At 37.0% G+C, this 22,090-nt stretch overlaps 2 protein-coding genes across 3 annotated transcripts; both read left to right on the top strand.

Moving 5' to 3' along the window:
• Positions 1–471: 471 nt before the first annotated feature.
• On the top strand, positions 472–1,563 carry LOC138873434 (uncharacterized). Its single transcript, XM_070151905.1, has 4 exons — positions 472–510; positions 726–923; positions 981–1,210; positions 1,329–1,563. The coding sequence occupies exons 1-4, from the start codon at positions 472–474 to the stop codon at positions 1,561–1,563; spliced, it is 702 nt and encodes a 233-aa protein (XP_070008006.1).
• Positions 1,564–6,666: 5,103 nt separating this feature from the next.
• LOC104246994 (dynamin-like protein ARC5) lies at positions 6,667–19,897 on the top strand. 2 transcript variants are annotated; one of them, XM_009802918.2, is made up of 18 exons: positions 6,667–7,103; positions 7,951–8,115; positions 8,198–8,320; positions 8,841–9,062; positions 10,381–10,514; positions 10,622–10,714; positions 10,905–10,968; positions 11,220–11,268; positions 15,062–15,144; positions 15,881–16,038; positions 16,153–16,213; positions 17,138–17,200; positions 17,324–17,424; positions 18,263–18,320; positions 18,585–18,648; positions 18,763–18,935; positions 19,333–19,497; positions 19,596–19,897. In XM_009802918.2, the coding sequence occupies exons 1-18, from the start codon at positions 6,747–6,749 to the stop codon at positions 19,668–19,670; spliced, it is 2,208 nt and encodes a 735-aa protein (XP_009801220.1). In that variant the 5' UTR covers positions 6,667–6,746; the 3' UTR covers positions 19,671–19,897. The 2 variants fall into 2 exon arrangements, with proteins under 2 accessions (XP_009801220.1, XP_009801219.1); XM_009802917.2 differs by having other exon boundaries at positions 18,585–18,935.
• Positions 19,898–22,090: the final 2,193 nt, after the last annotated feature.

Below are 22,090 nucleotides of genomic sequence, written 5' to 3' on the forward strand. Positions count from 1 at the left end.
ATGGCACACCAAGAAAATTCATTTTATTTTTGAATTTTTTTTTTGGGAGTAATTCTCATATAGGGCAAAAATCACGTGCTTACAGCAACAACAAAGACCAGTAATGCTTAAACAACAAGGAAGAAGTAATATCGTAAATGAAAATATGCAGCAGGCAAAGAATGCAAAACCAGCAGCTCAGTGGGTTGCAATAGGGCCAGTAAAGTAAGCAGGAAAGGAAACAGGTAAGCAAATAGTTCAAGTGCAGCAGATTGAACTTCAGGAGTTAAAAGGTAATCAACAAGTGTGGACAAAAGCTAAAGGTAGAGGAGGACTGACAAGTCCAATTCAACAAGTTCGCACTACTAACAATGGTTTCTCTCCATTAAGAGAGGAAGCACTGGAAGGAAATCCAAGATGGGCAGATGAAGACAATGCTGGAAGTAGTATGGGAGCAGTTGAAGGAAAAGCACCACCCAATCCAAAATCTATATGAAGATAGTTATATGGAATGTGAGGGGTTTCAATAAGGTATATAAGCAGAATGAGATGAAAATTTTCTTGAAAAATAAAAAAAAATTAGTCTTATAGCAATAGTAGAACATAGAGTGCAGGATAATAAAGAAAAAGAGATTATTAATAAATGTGCACTAGGGTGGAATTAGTGCTTAAATAGATCAGCAGGTGATAAGGGAAGAATATGGATTCTTTGGGATCCAAATAGTATTCAGTTTACTTTGATTCAGACTCATACTCAGTACATTCATGACATAGTTCAAAATAGCAGTTCTAGCAAGCAGTTTGCTTTTACAGCTATTTATGGATTACATACAATTGCTCACATGTGTGATATGTGGGAAGCATTAAGGAGAATAGACTCCCAGATGGCTAACTTTTGGTTAATCATGGGAGATTTTAATGCAGTAATGGATATTGAGGACAGGGTAAATGGTACAATAGTGCATGAAAATGAGATCAAGGACTTCAGATCTCTGATGTAGGATTGCAAACTGAATGAACTTAATAATGTGGATAGATCCTATACATGGACAAACAACCATGTCTATAGCAGAATTGACAGAGCCATTGTTAATGCACACTGGATGATGAGCATGCCACCAATGCAAGTTAATGTGATGGATCCTAAATTTTCTGATCACTCTCCATTGTGTATAGAGCTGGATCAGAAATGGATTCTAAAGGGAAACCTTTCAAGTTTTTCAACTGCCTGGCCGATCATCCAGATTTGAAAATATAAATAGAGACAGATGGGGCAAGGATAACAGGAATATGAAAGGTACCTGGTACAATTTGAAGAATGTCAAACTGGTTCTTAAAATTCTGAACAGGAAGGAGTTTGTCAGTACAACAAGTAAGGTGCAACAACTAAGGGAAACTTTAGCTAACATACAAGCTCAGATGAGAACCACTACAACACCTGAAGACATGTTTGAAATAGAGAGAAACACAAAACAACAATTGAAAAAATGGAGCAAGATAGAGGAGAGCATATACATACAAAGATCTAGAATTCAATGGCTCCAATTGGGAGACTCCAATATAGCTTTTTCTTTGCAAGCATGAAAGGAAGAGTAGCACAGAATCAACTCAAATTCCTAATAGCTGAAGATGGTAGATTGATCAACACTCCAGAAGGTATTGAGAAAGAAGTAGTGGGGTTCTATAGAGGATTGCTAGGAAGATCAACTAATAACATACCTGCTATTAATCCTAGTATAATGAGGAAAGGACCAGGGCTTACAAGATCTCAGCAGTTACAACTTATTGCTCCTTTCACTAAAGAAGATGTGTTGCAAGCACTAGGGGTATGCATATATAGGGTAAAACCGATACTCCGAACCGTTAATTATTTATTGGGTTATCGGTATTGGGTTATTGAGTTAACGGTTCGGTAACGGGTTAAATTTTTTTTAATATTGGGTTATCGGTTCGGGCTTGGTTTGGTAATTCTGTTATTGGGTAAAACCGATAACCCAATAAGGATTAACTAATTTACTAGTTTACCCTTAAGTATATACATACTAGGTTTCATAATTCATAGTTCACTCTTTGATTTCCCTATTCTTTCTTAGTTTCTCTGCCTCACGCCCTCACCAGTCAGCCCGTCAAGACTCAGGCCAGCGTCAGTCGTATTTCTCAGCTTCTTTCTTTCACTCTTCAGTTGCATCTTCACTTCATTTCTCAGATCCATCAGATTCTTCAGTCGCATCTTCACTTCACTCTTCAGGCGCATTTCTCCGCCGTATTCTTCAGCTTTATCTTGATTCTTCGTGTAAGTTTTTAGTTGCTTCATCTTCATTTTTTTTCTTAGCTTGTTTGAAAGCATTCTAGCTTTGGATTTTTCTTAGTTTATTTGAAAGCTGAAGTGAGATTTGTCGTGTGCTTTAATTGTTGAGCTGTTACAAAGTTATCTTGTGTCAGTTGTTATAAAATTTGTATTTCATAACTAATAAACTTTTTAATCTATATACATAATTCTGTACTATAGTAAAAAAATAGATATATATGTACAAAGAGTTACTGCTAGTCGTTTGAACAAAGAAGATCTTAAGAACACTGATTTTACCGAAACGGTTTTATACATTGCGAAACTGTTTTAGTTGTTTTATCTTATCGGGTAAACCGATAATGATCGATAACCGATTAACCGATAACTGATAACTAATATCTTATCGGTTTGGTTATCAAGTTATGATATTTGTAAACCGATAACCGATAGGCAAAACCAATAAGATTCATAAGTGAACCGAACCGACCGATGCCCACCCCTAGCAAGCACTGCATGGGATAGGAGATTCTAAGGCACCAGGTATGGATGACTTTAATGCATATTTTTACAAAATGACTTGGCACATAGTTGGTGAGGATATTACTTAGGCTATGTTGAAATTCTTTGATGAAGGATTAACGTACAAGCCAGTAAACAGTACATCAATTACTCTGATCCCTAAAGTGAAGAACCCTTCTTCTATCAACCAGTTCAGGCCAATATCCTGTTGTACTATTATATATAATATTATTTCAAAATGCTCACAAGCAGGCTACAACCAGTAATGGGATCCCTAGTAGATATGAGTCAAGCAACATTTGTACCAGGTAGAGTGTTGAATGATAATATTCTATTGGGGAATGAGCTTGTTAAAGGTTATGGGAGAAAAGGTGTACCACCCAGATGTATGGTCAAGATTGATATGCAAAAAGTGTATGATTCTATAGAATGAAGTTTTCTTGAGCAAGTTCTCACAAAAATGAGTATTCCAGGAAAGTTTCTCTCATGGATCATGACATGTGTCACTACAGTGTCCTATTCTATAGTTGTCAATGGAAAGCCAACAAGTCCTTTTGATGCCAAAAGAGGAGTTAGACAAGGAGATCCATTGTCACCATATCTCTTTGTTCTAGCCATGGAGTACCTAACCATAATTTTAAAGACTCTCAAGGAGAAACCTGATTTTAACTACCATCCCAGGTGTGAGAAGCTGAATATAGTCAAAATCAGTTTTGCAAATGGTTGTTGTTGTTCTGTAGGGGTGATGTGGTATCCATTCAGCTGCTATATGAGTGTTTTGATCAATTTTCTAGATCCTCGGGTCTGATTGCAAACCAAGACAAAAGCTTTATCTACTTTGAAGGGGTCTTAAAGGAAATCCAGCAACAGATCATTTAATGCTTAAGTTTCTCTACATGCACTCTACCTTTCAGATATTTAGAGGTTCCATTGAGTACTAAGGCTATCTATAACTCAATGCTAACCTCTATTGGACAAGACGTTAGGCAGAATCAAGTATTGGACAACAAAATTTCTATCGTATGCAGGAAGGTTGCAATTGATCAAGAGTGTATTGTTTGCTATTCAATCGTTTTGGTCACAAATCTTTCCTTTACTAAAGAAGAGTATTCAAGGAATTGAGACAATTTGTAAAAGATTCCTTTGGACAGGTGAAGCTGAAAGCAGGGCTAAAGCTTTAGTATCCTGGAAGCAATTGTGTTGGCCAAAGTCTGCAGGTGGTTTGAACATAACGGATATCCTAATATGGAACAGAGCTGCTTTACTCAAGAAACTATGAAATCTGAACAAGAAGAATGATCGCTTGTGGATACAGTTGATACACACATACTATATCAAACAACAGGTAATATGGAATGTGAATGTAAAACAAGCTTCTTGGCTCTCTCGGAAAATTCTTGGTGCTGCAAAATACTTGAATGAAGCAAATATAAGAGTGGAAGAGGTGATGAATATGAAGAGCTATTCCATCAGGTACATATATGATAAACTCATAGGTGAATTACCTAAAGTTGAGTGGAAGAGACTAATTTGTAACAACACCAGTAGCCCAAAATGGATTTTCATCTTGTATTTGGCGATTCTTGGAAGACTATACACGAGGGACAGACTCCTTGGTTGGGGAATATCAGTCAGTTCAGATTGCTCGTTATGTGAAAGAGCATCAGAGAATCATGATCACCTTTTCTTTAAATACAATTATTCAACAACAATATAAAGGAAATTGCTACAATGGCTGGGCATAACAAAAGATGTGAAGGGTTGGAATGAAGAGATACAATGGGCTGTAAGGCATGCAACAAGCAAGAAATAAATATCCACAATATATAGAATCCTTCTAACCTGCATTGTGTACTACATTTGGCAAGAAAGAAACTAGCGAATACTTCGTGGAAAACAAAGAAGCTGCGTGGAGATGACTAGAATGATAGTTCAAGAGGTGCATTGTCGAGGAATTTTGAATTCTAAACTAGTTAGGAAATTACAGGATTTCAATTTTTACCTTTAGATTGTTATAGCAAAGTAGTCGTGTAGTAACGAGGACACTAGATTTGGGGCTGCATGTCCAAATCTAAGTGAATATTTGATAGGGTTGCTACTATACTTGTTAATATTTTTCCTGATAATAATAAAATTTAATTACCAAAAAAAATTACTAATTTCAAAAAAAAAAATGATTTAGTTGCTGCATACCGATTGCTAATACTTATTACTAATGTTTAGACTAAGATTAAGGATTCATTGCTCTGGTTTAAGCTGAATGCCTATTTTTTTTTCTCCTTCTCTTTCTTTTCCCTTTTTGAATTCTAATGGGAGGAGTGGGCTCATGAATAGCGAAACGCTGATGGAAGCAGAGGGAAAAACCATTCTTAAAATTTGAATATTACATTTAATTAATGTAAAGAGCGGAGTTACAATTATTAGACTGTAATCCTAATTCTTGAAATTTCTCTTTTTATGGTTTGTAAAGTTATGATAATTGAGACGAAAACAGTGATTACCTCCTCAAGGAAAAGAAAATGAAGAGAATAGCAAGATGTCAATGTTCTCGTCGCATATGAAAAACAAATCTAAAAGAACTACAACCACCAAAACATCAGAATCAATAGAGAAGCATGGCAATGGAGGATGGCAAAGTTTTATTTACTCAAAAACCAATTCGCTACCAAAGTAAGAACCCCACAATACGGGTATCTTCTATACATGACATGCCTCACCAATTTTCGTTTTAACGTGCCTATACTATAAAAAGTTCAGGTGCAAGATTCCTATTATTTTAATTATATATTACCAGTATTTACTACTTTATAAAACTGTTTGATGCAAAAACTTTCCAATTAGATCCCTAATACTTAAAAGTCAACCATATCAAGCTGCAACAAATTTATTACTTACCAAACATCACACAGTTAAGGTGAAGGTGCTTAGATGATAGGGACTCTGGTTCATATAGTAGTATAACAACAATAATAACATACCCAGTCTTATCCCACACCGTGAGGTCTGGGGAGGGTAGCTATTTTGTGAGGATAAAGAGGTTGTTTCCAATAGACAGTCGGCTCAACCTACTATTATAGAGTAGAGTGTTTAGAATTTTCTTACTAGAGCGTGCTAGATGGTGTAAGGTCGTGAAAATATTTTTGAATACGTCCCACTTTGTGAGAGGAAAAAACTAAAATACAATTTTCAGTAATTACCTAAAACAAGAAAAATTATTTGTAGGCTTGATTAGTTTTTAACCAAATGAAATAGCTATGTATACATAGTTGCATACATACATATTCATGACATAAATGACAATTTATGTGCTAGAACAAACTTTGATATTCAGAGGCGGACCTAGTGCATAGATTATGGGTTCCCGGGAACCCAGTAACTCTTGCGTAGATCCTGTATTTATATTAAAAAATTCACTAAATATTGATAAATATCTGACTGTGAACCCAGTTATTATTGCATATTAATTTGAAATTACGGTACAAACCCATAAACCTCAAATCCTGGATCTGCCTCTGTTGATATTAGGTTACAACTTCACTCTACATCACTTAGGTTAGAACTTAGATGTTAGGTTAAAATCTTACTATGTGTTTACATGAAGTAAAAGAGAAAAAGAGTGGCTTGTTTTGGGGATAATTTGTTTTTCATTACCTTTTTTATGTAATTTGGAAAAAAAGGAAGAAAACCATTAAAAAAAAAAGAAAAAAATGAAAAAGGAAAGATCCAAAACAAACTCTCTTTCAGTGGCCCAACTGAAAATAACGCGGCCCAAACAACATGGCTTTATCCCAATCCATTCGGCATTATTTGCGTGGTTCCAAAATCCAAGAAAAGAAAAGCATAACAACCCAAAAACTTGAGATAAAAGCTTTACAAATAGTCACACACTCACTAGTCACACTACCCGCTTCTGCCCCCTGGAGCTCGCACGCTTTTTCTACTGTTCAACTCTCTGAAAATGGCGGGCGAAGAAAGTTCACCAGAATCCGCGGCTGGTAGCAAAAAGATGGACGATTTAGAAGGGCAATGGAGGCTATACGAGGCGTACAATGAGCTACACGGTTTAGCTCAGGAATTCGACACTCCATTTGACGCACCAGCAGTGCTGGTAGTGGGCCACCAGACGGACGGGAAGAGCGCACTGGTGGAAGCACTAATGGGCTTCCAATTCAACCACGTCGGTGGTGGAACCAAGACTCGCCGCCCTATTACTCTTCACATGAAATACAATCCCGAATGTGACTCTCCCCTTTGCCATCTCTTGTCTGATTCTGACCCCTCTGTTTCTCATGAAAAATCGCTACAAGAAATTCAGGTATTAAAAATGCTTATGTTGTTACGAATGTGTGTTGTATGTATGCCAGTCGTTGAGTAAATTCATATGCTAGTTAATAATCGCTCCGTTTCGTTTTATGTCGCATTGGTGCATTTTCCTTTTTAGTCATCAGTCTAAAAAGATGGTCACAATTGTATATTTAAAACTATTTAATCTTATCATTCGTTCAATGGGATGACTGCTTTGGACTAGTTGATACTCCCATCTAAAAAAATCGTCACAGTTGATGCATTTTACTTTCAATTTATGTGACATCGGCAGGGAGTTTAAGAATGAAATAAAGACTTTGAAACTTGTGGTCTTGAACGTGCCATAACTTTTGTGTCTATAAAAACTTCTTAAGGGTGAAATGAGAAGTTTAAAGTCAAAACTTTTCAAATATAGAAATGTGTCATTCTTTTTGGAAGGGACTAATAAGGAAATAGTGCCAAATAAACTAGAACATAGTATAAAAGTTTGAGAAAAATATCAAAGGACATGCTATTTAGTTAAGAGTTTAGCTTATACAGACCGATGGTGTACACAACTTTTACATTGTCAGCCAAAAGATATCTATATGTAACCCTTCATAAAAGAGAGATTTATAATATTGCGAATTAGGCAAGTTACCTGCTATAATAGGTAAATTTGACCTAATAGTGTAATTCTTTTTTATACTGTCGATGTATATAGGTTGAACTCTATAGCTAACAATAGTAAGGGAAATTTTGGTACTTCGCATATTATTTAGTTTATGTGTCAAACTTTTTTTCTTTAAACTTTGTGACTTGTCAAACATTGGGACAGGGGGAGTAAACTTTTACTGATTATATTGTGTCTTTTGTAGGCATATATTGAGGCTGAAAACATGAGGTTGGAGAAGGAAACATGCCAGTTTTCTGCAAAAGAGATAATCATCAGAATCGAATACAAATATTGCCCCAACCTTACTATCATTGACACTCCAGGACTTGTTGCTCCAGCACCTAGTCGGAAAAATCGAGCTCTACAGGTCAATTCTTGTGCATCTTTTTAAAAATTGCGAAATATGGAAACACATAATTATTTGAATCTTGAGACCGTATAAAATATAGGCTCAAGCTCGTGCAGTGGAGTCATTGGTGCGAGCGAAAATGCAGCACAGGGAATTCATTATATTGTGCCTGGAAGATTGTAATGATTGGAGCAATGCAACTACGAGGAGGGTCGTAATGCAGGTATTGCCTGTTTAATCCTAGTTTGTTACTTATAATTTTTGCTCCTGATAACTTGTAGCTTAAAGTTTGCTCAAAGTTTTGACTATATTATGAGATGTGCTGGAAAAATTAAGGTAATAACCCTTTATATGCCAAACTGGTTGAAACAACTAAGATAGATGCTTTTCGATGTTACCTTGTAAACAAAGCATGTTCAGATGTTTGTGTGCTCTTGAGTTTTGTGTAGAATCAGGGGCTGAGCTAGCAAGGGGAAGGGGGTTCAATTGCATCCCCTTTGTTAAAAAATTGTACTGTGTAAACATGGTAAAAATGTATTTCTTGGTTAAATGTAAACTGTTGAATCCCCTTGACACGGGAAAAATCTAGTGTAATGGTAAAGGGTATTCAACAATTGCGTGGTATCAGAAGTTTAAATCCCAATTTTGACATTCTAGTATTTTATTGAGTCCTCTTTTAAAAATTCCTTGCTTTGCCACTAGTACATATGCTTTACTTTTTCGGTATGTTGAACCTTATACAGATTGATCCTGAGCTTTCAAGGACTGTAGTTGTTGCAACGAAGCTTGATACGAAAATACCTCAGTTCGCACGAGCTTCTGATGTTGAAGTTTTCCTTTCACCACCAGCAAGTACACTTGATGGATTTATGTTGGGTGATTCTCCCTTTTTTACATCTGTTCCTTCTGGGAGAGTTGGTTTTGGACCTGAATCAGTTTTCAGATCCAATGATGAGTTCAAACAGGTTCAATTTATGACCTCTCAAGCTCCATGTGCCATATGCCTATTTTTTTCTACGAGAAAATCACGATAGTGGGGGAAAAGTTAGTTGAAATTTGTACTACTGCTTTTTTCAGTGAATTACAAGCAAGAAATCCAAACAAATTGCATTTCAGTCTCGCTTTATTTTGGCATTTCATAGAGTTAGTGAGTGTGACCGGGCTTTCCTCAGGTTAACAACTACTTGTCATGTGGTTGGGAATGCTAAGAGTAAAAAATCGATGATTAAATATTTAGTAGAGATCTTGCGCTATTTCACCTTATGCCATTTGATTTTGATATTTTTTTTTTGGCTCTTTACAAAAGCAATGACCGGGAAAATTGACTTTCAGTTCCTTCATTGTATCAATAACATCGTCTATAGCAGAATATAGAACATAGTGCACATCTGTGAATTGATGAGCATGCCGTTGGTCAATTAACTAATCCAATAAAGAGCACAAAAGCTCTTAACATGCAATCTCAACTATTTCTTCTGGAATACAACAAGCATTTATGTTAAACCTGTGATGTGGCTTGTGTTACTTTGAAGAGATTCTCTAGGTATGTTATCTACATTCATGTTGGTGTGATTTCCGTTCTGTGGTGCAATAACTTGAAAATCTGTAGAAAGAATGCATGTGGGATATTACATTCTGGAAAAACCCATTGGTTCTGTATAACATAGTAGTGATATCACAAATGCATGTTATCGGGAAAATGTCTTCTGCAATTTTTTGATAAAGTAGCTTTAGTAATGTGGTAGATCTCCTATGTACAAGGCATATACCGAAAAGTAAATAACCTACATAGTATGGTTCTCTACAAATGACGCCCGATCTTCTATACAGGCAGAAATTTCATTGGTGCACTAAAAGTAACTAAGAATAAAAGGCTTTTCCAAGTGTACAAAATCATTTTTGTCCCCTTAAAAGCTCTTTTATTTCTCTCTTTCCACAAGGCCCACATGATGGCTAGTGGGGAAACATCCCAGGCCTACGTCTTCTCTTCCTTCTTCTAGAGTTCCAGCAAATTCAGGGTTGCTGTATCACTTCAAGTGTATTACCTTATTGTAGGAGCTACTTAGATCCCGTTAGCTGCAGTTCAAAGGTTTGTACATGAGCCTGAATCAATGACAAAAAGACTTGATGTGCTAAAGGTGTACCATTATCATTAAATGAAAAGGAAAAATATCATAAGAATTTGTTTGACAGGTTTACCATTATGATTCCATGTTGAAGGTAGATGAATAGAGCTAGGTTGCAATATCCTGTGGAATACATTTTTACTGCTGCGATTGACAGGCTATTTCATCACGGGAGGTGGAAGATTTAGTAGCATTGGAGGAGAAGTTGGGCAGAGCACTTTCAAAGCACGAAAGAAGCAGAATAGGTGTTAGCAGCCTTAGGCTATTCTTGGAGGAGTTGCTCCTGAAAAGGTAATCTTTTTTCTTTTTGTTTTTTTCTCCTTTTTATATGCCTCAAGTCTTTCATTTCTTTTGCCATTAGATTCTGAAACTTAACCTTCGAATGTATTGTTACGCAGGTACATGGACAGTGTGCCATCAATTATTCCCCTCCTCGAGAAAGAGTACCGGAGCAGCACTAGAAAGCTGAGTGAATTAGATCAACAACTCAGGTATGCAGCTACTCTTTTAGGCTGGATAATGAAGAAGGGATAATTTGACATGGCAGTGATGAGTATTTTATTTTACGGTTCATAGAGGGATCTATACTCATCTATTATCATTGGTCCTGGCAAGAACATTTTATGCATCTCTGTAATCTTTTTATACTTTTCCAATTTGATATCTATTTGTCTGTTCCAGCTCTTTGAATGAAGCAAAACTGAAGGAGAAAGGAAGAACTTTCCATGATCTATTTTTGACCAAGGTGTAAAGTTTTTCCCACACCACATATGCCTGAAATTCTATCTTCATTGCATAATATCTTTTTCTTTTTATGGATTAAGGGAAAGATCGTCCTTCAAGTGGTCCCCATGTCGTTTCTACACTAGTCGTGTTTCTTTTGCTTGCTTAATGGTTCTTACTGGTTCACTTTTATCTTACCGTTAGCTCATTCTGAAAGTGAACTGCGTCGTTTTGTTAGATAAGCCACCTGACTGAATTTTTATTATTTCTCAGCTGTCACTGTTGTTGAAAGGAACGGTTATTGCACCACCAGACAAATTCGGTAAATTATGCTTGATATTTCTGATTTATAAAGGCGCTGTATCTTTTGAAAGTTTTGCGTGATGGTGTATTCAGTTTTAGCAAATGAAAATTTCTGTGTTGACATAAACTAAGAGTCCAAGAGTGACCATATGTTCTCTTCCGTTTTTCTGCTCTCCAATGATCATTTATCTTTCTTTAGAGGTGATTCTTTTATCTGGAATTCATTGGAAGTTCAAATCATATTCTGCAAAGTAGTTTGCCTGCAGTTTTGCGTCTTGGAATGCCATTTTCAAAAGATAGAAGATTTTAAATGTGTTGATTTTCAGCAATGAAGAAGGTTGGAAATGCAAATTAAACTGACTATATGGATTATTCATTATTCTATTTCGAATACCACATTCTTCGTTTCTGTCCCCTTATTCAGTTAAATACCTAGTTTTTAGTTTTCAATATCCATAAACTTGACAGTATTAGCTAGGTCCATTTAGTTTTGTTTTGATTGCTTTTTCTAGCTTCTATGTTGTTGCCTCAAATTTCACTTTGCAATTCTTGGGTTTGAAAATGTAATTGTCTTGTCACTTTTGTTTTTACAACCGACTAATTCCTACCCAGAGAACAGGAAAAATACGTGTAATAACTATACCAGCTCGAAGACCAACTACTTCTACACCAAAATAAAAATAATACATCACAAAGTAACCATAAAATCCATGCTGGATTCTAGCAGTGACGAGGTATTATGTCCTTGGGAAAAGGTTTGGAGAAGCAAGGCTCCTTTGAAGGTTTCTTGTTTTCTTGGATTGTTGCTCGGGAGGCTTGTCTCACACAATTGAACCTCCAAAAGAGGGGCTTTCAACTGTGCAGTAGATGTCCATTGTGTGAAGAGCATTTGGAAGAAGTTGGCCACCTCTTCTTGCATTGTAGGGTCACTAGGCAGCTGTGGAATATGTTTCTGGTAATTCTGGGCATGAGTTGGATCATGCCAAAATAAATTGTTGAGCTCTTGCTAGGTTGGAGCAAAGAGGGGTCGATCATGATCAAGGTCTTAAATGAACATGTACGAGCAAATAAAACACGATAGTTTACTATGATGCCAACTTAGTATACAGAGTTAAAAGTTCCATGGATGGGGATATAATTTAATTCTTGTTGAATTGTGTACCCATCTTATCTAAGGGTTACGCTGTTAGAGAGGGGGACTCATTTATTTCTTTATGTTAGATGTGCAATATGCCCCATCACGTGCGGGTCTAATTCTTTTCATGAGTTAAGTACTTAGAAATTTGTTTCAATAACGGGTGACAGTGTGACTTGAACTCACGGCCTTTGCCTGCCTTGAGATCATGTAAAACGAATGGATCTTGGACTTAACCCTAAAAGTTAGCTCATGAGATGAGAATTATCCATGACCATATAAAGGGACCGACAGTCCATACCCTCAACCAATGTGGGACTCACATAGTATTAGAGCCAGACTCATCCTTGATATCAAGTTACCCAAAGTTGGACCCCATGTTATTTTGTCCACTCCTGAGTGTCTAATCCTGAGTGTGCAAAGAGGTTGGGTGGGTGGGGGGGTTGTGTTTTAGTTTTGAAGGTATGAGCCGTAGTCTCTTTATATGCTCTTGGACAATCATTTCCCGATGAGCTTGTGAGAATGCACGGGAGAAAACTCTATTATTAACAATGATACAATGAGCCCTATATATAATACATATTCTACTCCTACTACATATGGGACTAGGACATATTCTACTCCTACTATATATGGGACTAGGACTATTTACACATAACTATCTAACACTCCCCCTCAAGCCGATGCATACAAATCACATGTACCGAGCTTGTTACATATGTAACTAATACGAGGATCAGTGAGGGACTTGGTGAAAATATCTGCAAGCTGATCATTCGACATACAAGGCCACTAGATTCCCTCTGAGCAACAAAACCAGGTGGTCAAATCTAGGTGGTTGCTGATAAACACAAGTTGGCCGAAAAGTCAGGAAAAATTTGAAAATAGTGAGACTAAGCCGAATTCCACACTACAAAATAGGTTTTAAAACACACTAGGACATATTCTACTCCTACTACATATGGGACTAGGACTATTTACACATAACTATCTAACACTCCCCTTCAAGTCGGTGTATACAAATCACATGTACCGAGCTTGTTACATATGTAACTAATACGAGGATCTGTGAGGGACTTGGTGAAAATATCTGCAAGCTGATCATTCGACATACAAGGCCACTAGACTCCCCCTGAGCAACAAAACCAGGTGCTCAAAATCAGGTGGTTGCTGATAAACAGAAGTTGGCCAAAAGGTTAGGAAAACATTTGAAAATAGTGAGACTAAGCCAAATTCCACACTACAAAATAGGTTCTAAAACACCACCAGAAACACAGAAACTTTTCTGGAAATTACTAGTCACGCATGAATCACTTCACACCGGAAAAGGGCACTGTTTACACCGAAAAAAATAAAAATTGTCAGAATTTGATGTAATTTATATGGGTAGGTTTGAAATCACTGGACGAGTTAGTTGTCCTGAAGAAGTTTTGTCAAAAAGTGGCCGAAATGGCTCACGCACGCCGGAAAAGTTATTGTAGCTCGTCGGAACCCTAGTTTTGGCAGTGAGTGGAGGCGCGTGAGGGACTTTCTGCCGGAGCGATTGACTGGGGTTTTGTCGCCTGACTTTTGCGAACAGAATGGTAGTATTGGTTTACACACAACACTTACCTATGAGGTGATAACACAAATCAATCTTGAGTCACCAACCGGAAAGACGCACGGTGACTGAATTTTCTGTTCCGATGGGACTGAAATTTCTGGGGTTTGGTCGCACAAGGGTTTCAAATGGTGGTACTGGTATATGCACAGTACAAGACGAAGTTGCCGGAAAATTGCACGGCGATGAGATTTTTCTCCCTGGATGTCGCTGGAATGACGCACAATGATAATTTTCTCACTGAAGCTCTGATACCATGTGGGAATGCACGAGAGAAAAATCTATTATTAACAATGATACAATGAGCCCTATATATAATACATATTCTACTCCTACTATATATGGGACTAGGACATATTCTACTCCTACTACATATGGGACTAGGACTATTTACACATAACTATCTAACAGAGCTAACTTTGAGGTTGAGCATATCCATTTTCTTTACAATTTTGTTGCAATAAGAATTTTGAAAGTGACATTAGAAATAAAAAGCATGCATAAAATAAACAAGACCGGTCGGCTGGCCGGCTTCCATTGCTCCATAGCCGATGGCTTAGACACTAGGATCAAGGCCCATGAGGGTGAGTACCTAGCAGAGAGTGCAGGCGCAGCAGCAGCAGCATGAAACAAAAACTGTAACTAAGAAGTCAAAGACCGAAAATCTGAAAGATGAAAGAAACAAAGTTAAAGAGGCAGAGTGAAATTACTGTATAAAAAGGAAATGGAAACTTTCATCTAGGAAACCAAAGAAAGAAATGGAGCTGGAAATAACAAAACCCTACTGGGCTGCTTGCCGCCTTAGTTATTCTATGCACATATGTATGTGTGCCTGTAAACTCTGTATAGATGTATTATTCTATCTTATAATATTTTATTTGGGGTTTTCAGTATTGTAAGTAATTTAACAAGATGAAAGTGAACCGTAACAACAAAGTGAAACTGACTGAATTAACCCAACTAAAAAGGTGATTTTTGTGATTAAGTCTAAATGAAAAATTCTAATATTTTTGGAGGCAGAAGCCTACTTATTATATGTTTCGGTTTCAGCAAACTCAACTCTGTGTTTGGGTGCAGGTGAAACCCTACAAGATGAGAGGGTCAATGGAGGGGCATTTATTGGATCTGATGGTCTTCAGTTTCCACACAAACTGATACCTGTAAGTACTGCTCTATTTGTAAATTTTTACTCCCTCCGTTTCAATTTATGTGAACCTATTTCCTTTTTAGTCCGTGCCAAAAAGAATGACCCCTTTCCTTATTTAGAAACAATTTACCTTTACACAATGATTTATAGCCACACAAAATATATGTGCCTCATTTTACACCACAAGATCAAAAGTCTTCTCTCTTTTCTTAAACTCCGTGCTCAGTCAAATGGGTTCACATAAATTGAAACGGAGGGAGTATTAGTTTTTGATCCTGTGGTTAGGTGGAAAAAGAAAAGAGAACTTGGGAAGTGGATACTAGGACACTCAATGCACATGTGACAGCTGATTGAGGCACAGCATATATTGTTATGCCAGTGATTCTTATATCCTAGAGGGGAGGTTGAGTCTTTTAATTGGTTTCGACAGTTGATTCTGATGGAAAGCATATTGCATACATTAAACCACATCATTTGTTCTGTAGGTGTTGTTTAAAGCGTTGAAACACTGGTTTAGCTGTTTCCTAGTTATATTAGATGCTGGTTCCTAAGTTGTTCACACAAGTTTTTCAACTTTTCATATTCTAAGCTGTTTACTAGGAGTATTTGTTTAAATTGAAGCTGAAAGAGGAGAGATAATCACTTTCAACATGTCTTTGATTTTCTGCTGTTATCGACCAAGACAAGTCCGCTAGACTTCCTGTGAAACGCTTTATCGGGAGTTTAATCAAAATTGTTATCCATTGCAGAATGCAGGCATGCGTCTTTATGGAGGGGCCCAATATCATCGTGCAATGGCTGAGTTCCGTTTTGTTGTTGGAGGAATTAAATGCCCTCCAATTACACGGGAAGAAATAGTGAATGCATGTGGAGTTGAAGACATTCATGATGGAACTAACTATTCTAGGTGCGTATACACGTGAAAACATGATTTACATTTTTGTCTAGGTTCGCCTTTTATTTTCTGATTCCTGTTCGCTAATTTCTTGTTTCACCTTGTCTTGAAATATTGAGCATTTAGAACAGCCTGTGTAATTGCTGTTGCCAAGGCTCGTGATACATTTGAACCTTTCCTTCATCAGGTAACTTAGTGTTGCGTTCGTTTATTATTATTTTCTGAATATGCTGTCATTACTTATTGTCATCTGTTATGCAGTTAAATCATGTGTAATTGATTTATGCTAGGTGGTGAAATTAACTCGAGTCTCAGCTAAGTTTGATGTGGGGTAGGGCAAATATGCTAAGTTTTCTGTGAGAGATTGTATCCAAGAGAGTGACGGAGATTTGTTGTTTCGTCTAGAAAATAAGATGTGGGAGTTATGAGTTGCCAAAAAAATAAAAATAAATAAGAAGTTGGAGTTATGACTATAATATGTTGTTGTCAAAAAAAAAAAAAAGAAAGAAAGAAGAAAACTATAATAGGTGAATAGGTTGCCCCAACTGAACAACTCTATCGACTACTGAGCTTTATTTGTACATTGGCACATTAAACTGAAGATGTTTATGGGTAGGCTATGCATTGGGTCTTAAAAGACCCTTACCCCTCCACTTTTGAAATTTCTCTATTCTTGTGCTACTCATACCTATGGTAGGTACAATAATTTCAATCTAACCCTCTCCTACCCAGCATGTTATCCAGAACATGCGGGTAGAATTGACGAGAGAATATTCGTGGCACAATGAAAAATGTCAGTGGGTCGAAAGTTATATCTAATGAAGTAAAATATCTTATATACCTTAGAGGTAAGGTAGGTTACTTAGGTTGCGTAAATAAATCTTCACAGTACTCATATTTGCACTGGCTATTTAAAAGCAATCATCACCATCCTTCTAACCCACCTCATTTTTAAAACACCCTCTCCATATGGGTAGAGTTCGTGTGGATATAGATCCCTACATTAACTATTTTATGTAAGTAATTTTTCTTGCTTTTTATCGTCATTTCATTCTTCTTAACTTTACAATATTTATGTAAGTTAACCAAGTTTGCCACCGTTTACATACAGTTGGGTTGCAGACTATTACACATTCTGAAACGGTTACTTCCAATTGCTGTTTATCTTCTTCAGGTACAAATTATTTTTGTATTGCTTGTTACCTGTTCTGTCCTTGCAATATTTGAAGATTCATGCTAGTAATGTCATAATGTTCCTCTGAAAACTAATGCTCTGATGTTTGACTTGTTTCTGCAGAAAGAAGGGGAATACCTGAGTGGCCATGATGTATTTCTGAGGCGTGTAGCAGATGCTTTCAACAATTTTGCAGAATCCACCGAAAAATCATGCCGTGAAAAGTAAATGCTTTTCTGCATCTATACTCTCATGTTCAAATTATTTTTTGCCAATTATTGTTGTGTAGAATAGCTTGTAGTGTTCATAAGGTTCTTTTGCTCCAACTATCTGGAAACCCAAATGATCCTACCCTGTTTTACTCTTTTAATTTTAGTTTCTATGAGTTGTTGGATGGTTATCATTGACTGTGTCTAAGATATCTGACTTTAACAATTGGCGACAAGTTGCTTAATTTCCTCTTCTATTCCCCCCAGTGGTGGAGGCAAGATTTTCACTAATGGGGTTCATTATCTGATATTTGTACTAAAAAATAAAATTTGACCTTATATGCACAATGTGATTTTTCGACGAAGAGGGGTCCCCCTTCCGGCCCCTAGCTCCGCCCATACTCCCCCAGTTTTCTTTCTATCAGTTTTATTTTGTAACTATATGTTCCATAAACACAAGGCAGTGGTCAGCTTTGTGTAAAAGAATTTTCTTAGTAAGCTTCTTATCTCTGTTTTCTCTTTTGCTAATACCGGCACCTAAATTTCAGTCATTGTCATGCTAAAACTTGTGTGCTTCCAGATAACCCAGTGAGCTCAGAAGTTTATTAGAATGGCTTCACAACCATTCAAGATCTCTATCCTTTCAATTTTATATTAACCTAAGCGGGTCTAGTGCCCATTCTGCTTTCTTGGTTTTGTATCTACCAACCTTGTTGCAGCATGAAGTCTGAAACTGCTTTTTCTCTTGCTCACGAAGGATACTTCTTGTGTGCGTTTCTGATATGCTGAGCCAAATGCTTTCAGTTCAGCATTTGATTAATGTATAGTATTTTGGTATCTATACGTGTTCCAGGTGCATGGAGGATTTAGTGAGCACCACTCGCTACGTGACATGGTCCCTCCACAATAAGGTCTGCTTACTGCATACAAATTAAAATTTACTAGTCGTTGATCCATGAATTATATTCCATCTTTTACATACTCCATCGTTGATCCCTTCCCCGGACGCCGCGCATAGCGGGAGCTTAGTGCACCGGACTGCCCTCTGCCTGATCTTACTGAGTCCCTAGTGACTGCCATGCATCATTTGCTTTGGTAACAGCTTGTTCACTGTTTTCCTCCTAAAAATCTTTGCTGGTCTAATATATCTGCATTTGTACTGTTTATCGTTTCAGAATCGGGCCGGATTACGTCAATTTCTTGATTCATTTGGCGGATCCGAACAGTCTGCCATTATTGGTAATTCCACATCTACTGGTCTTTCTCAAGATTTATCAACTGCATCTGTAGCCAGTGATAACAAGCAGGATGTTAAGCCCAGGACAGATGTAAAGCTTAGTCATTTGGCTTCAGGGAATGATTCAAATACAAGTACTCAGACAACAGAAACAAGACTAGCTGACCTTTTAGATAGCACACTTTGGAACAGGAGGCTTGCTCCTTCTTCGGAAAGAATTGTTTATGCCTTGGTTCAACAAATATTTCATGGCATAAGAGAGTATTTCCTGGCATCAACAGAACTAAAGGTTCGCTTTTCTCAGCTGAACTGAATATTTCATGACATAAGAGAATATTTAATAGGGTAAGATCTAATTAATTTAGATAAGTTATATGCATTTTCAGATTTAGAAACAATATCTTAATAATTATTCAGACATCTAAATCTTTAAAAAAGAAAATGGAGCCTAGGCCTTCATCCAGATAATTGTTCATAAATATCTTGCCATTAAATTTCTAGTCATATCACCATCTTGCGAATTGACACCAGCTTGGACCCCATCCTCAGAGGTCGCGTTATCTTTTAAATATTGGAGCTATTCAATTATGTCTTTCATTTGCTTATTCGAAATCAATTCATGTTAAGTTTGGTTGCTTCTGATTTCTCTTTTTGTTCGTATTGTAAGAAATACTTGTTATCTGCAGTTCAACTGTTTTCTACTCATGCCTGTTGTTGACAAGCTGCCTGCAATGCTTCGTGAGGACTTAGAATCTGCTTTTGAAGATGATTTAGATAATGTTTTCGACATCACCAACCTGCGGCATTCTGTGGGGCAACAGAAGCGGCAAACTGAAATTGAGCTGAAAAGGGTACATACTCACACTCCTTCCATTCTCCTTCTTGTGTAACCGTCAATCTTGGAGTTATTTCTCCATTTTGGTTTCTTAAACCTTGTCAAAATTTGCAGGTACAAAAGCTTAAAGAGAAATTCCGCTACATTCACGAGCAACTTAATTCTCAGCAGCCCAAGTTTGGGCAGTAGCTATTATCAGTTTGTTGGTGGTCTCCTACCTGAAGAGTTTTAAATGGAAGAGTAATATTCTGTAATTATGCCTTTTCTACGCATGTTTCCTTTATTATAGTGAAAGAAAAAATGCCAAACATGAAACCTATACATGATTTATTTGAAACTTTTGTTGTGATTCGCTCCCTTGTATTCACATCTGATGGCTGTTAATTTAACCAGAACTAAGCTAGGTAATCCCTTGAGTTATGCTCTTCAGTTGGTTTTTTTCACTTTGTTAAGGCTGCAAGAGGTAAAATTTGTTATAACTAGATAATGATTTTGTATGTATAATTCAGTTGTGTTAATTTAATTGGATATTTGCCGTGTTTCAATTGTTCATGAAAGCCTCTTACCATAACATCACCCTTGTGCTCTCTTGGTCAGTAGTTTGTACTTGGAACTTTTGTTTAAATCTCCTACATTAAACAAGAGAAAACTCAAATTGAATAGAGAAAAGTTTTTCGGTGTTTTCAGATTTTGCAGTTACCTTTACGAAGATGTTTTTATAGCACTTTTAGAAAGAAAACGCCACCTAAAAGTTTTACTTAAAAGGAAAAACTTATTGCAGGTGCAAGGGAAAACCACGTAGTACTTTATTATTATCCATCCTGGAATTGAAATGGACTCAGATAAGGATTCGATGGTTCTTACTTTACCGTTGGTTAATTAGTCCTTAGTTAGTATGGGAATTACTCCCACAATGATTGACTATGTTTAATGACATGACATGTGAAAAGGAAAAAAAACCATATAAATATCTATATCAGGAATTACCCGAGTAAAATAAATGATACTTTTCTCGTAAGACCATATCCTAAGAAATAAATGATACTTTTCTCGTAAAAAAGGAAATAAACCTAAGGGTGATCCAACATGCATGTATCCTAAAGTGTGATAATGACCCACATTATCAAGTTTCTAATAATAATGTTATATATGCAAGTTAATCTTCTTCCTGCAGAAAACGAGGTTCCAAATTGATCGATTCCAAAGAATTCAATTTGTTGAGGCCTGTGGGGTATTACCAGTAATGAGAAAAGGATGCACCACGCTCACCATGCCTAAAAAGAATGGATGACTTGGACTTAATAAATAAAATCAAAGGCACAAGATACCTTGCTACTCTTACGAACCTCAACTGGAGGGTTAAAAGAAATAAAAATATATACCATTTAATTTGTGCTAACATTCTCCAACAAAGAATGTATGCTTGCTGCCTAAACTTTTTGATGAAAAAGTGTTTATAAGGCAGACTATATATATATATATTGTTTTACCATAAAAGTGCTAAACCTTTTCTTAAAACGAAATAATGAGAAAATAGAGGGTGAATCCTAGTTAAATATAATAATCACTAGATCTAATGTTTTAGATGTATTGATGATGTAAGGCTGAATCCGAAAATGATGTAAACCAACCACAAATGCTCAATGATGGCAATGAATGCAATAAGGAGGAATTTATCACCCAAATGTTAGATGACTTGGATGATTCTCCTTCCTAACAACAACATGGAGTAATAGAAAATGAAGATGGACAAGGAATCTTTGGATCTTGCGAAAAAAAAGCGCATATCGAATAATGTAATCAGTCAACCCTTTACAATGTGCTCTTCTCCGAAAAGTGAAGATCCTTCTTTTATCTCTTCCTATTTATAGGGGATATTCCTAAGAAACCCTAAAAAGTACAACAGAAAGAATATCCAATAGAATATTCTTTCTTTCTATTCTAAATTTCTTCTACCGTTGCCTCCGTACACTTTTTGCTTGACCTCGACACTAATCCCTCTTAAGACGACTCCTCGCCCTTGTGCCATGGTCGGCTTGATCCTCGACCACGTCCATTTGCAGTTATTAAGTCCAGTCCAAATTTCGACCAATACAGTTAGTCCCTCCACTTGTTGAGGTTGTGATGATGGACGTCCTCGATGAGCGGATTCTGTTTGCAACCATTCAGAGGAAATTTGGTCGTGATGCTTGAATCGAATCGGCCGAGGTCGAGTTGACGGCAATGTCAGCGGGGCTGCGGTTGGTGTGGCTGATGTAGGATGACGTCATGCCACGCGCATCATCATTACGCATCTTTCTAATGCAGTGTCTGTGCTGCTGTCGCTTCGATTTTGGTGCCGTTTACGGCTCTTTGTCTCGATTTTGGTGTTACCCAACCTATAAGTAGAGGAGAGGGGTTTCATTTTCGAAACTTTCAGCATTCCCCTTGTTGTATGCATATCGTTTTTCTTTGATCTTCTTCTCTGATCTCCACTCCGATTTCTTGCAACTTCTTTAATTTCAGTCCATGATTTCAGTCCAGACGAATGGAGGTGGAGTACGGTGGTCCCATTGTACAAGAACAAAGGTGATATCCAGAGTTGTAATAATTATAGGGGTATCAAATTA

Source organism: Nicotiana sylvestris, chromosome 7 (assembly GCF_000393655.2).
Source record: "Nicotiana sylvestris chromosome 7, ASM39365v2, whole genome shotgun sequence".
Lineage (NCBI taxonomy): Eukaryota > Viridiplantae > Streptophyta > Magnoliopsida > Solanales > Solanaceae > Nicotiana > Nicotiana sylvestris.

Bases quoted from the DNA above. Each gene is read 5' to 3' on its own strand.
- LOC138873434 (XM_070151905.1), top strand. From the start codon at position 472: ATGAAGATAGTTATATGGAATGTGAGGGGTTTCAATAAG. The intron at 924-980 runs GTAAATGGTACA...TCTCTGATGTAG, and splicing joins TAATGGATATTGAGGACAGG to GATTGCAAACTGAATGAACT. The intron at 1,211-1,328 runs GCCGATCATCCA...AATTCTGAACAG, and splicing joins TCAAGTTTTTCAACTGCCTG to GAAGGAGTTTGTCAGTACAA.
- LOC104246994 (XM_009802917.2), top strand. From the start codon at position 6,747: ATGGCGGGCGAAGAAAGTTCACCAGAATCCGCGGCTGGTAGCAAAAAG. The intron at 16,214-17,137 runs GTAACTTAGTGT...GTTTACATACAG, and splicing joins TTGAACCTTTCCTTCATCAG to TTGGGTTGCAGACTATTACA. The intron at 17,425-18,262 runs GTAAATGCTTTT...TACGTGTTCCAG, and splicing joins GAAAAATCATGCCGTGAAAA to GTGCATGGAGGATTTAGTGA.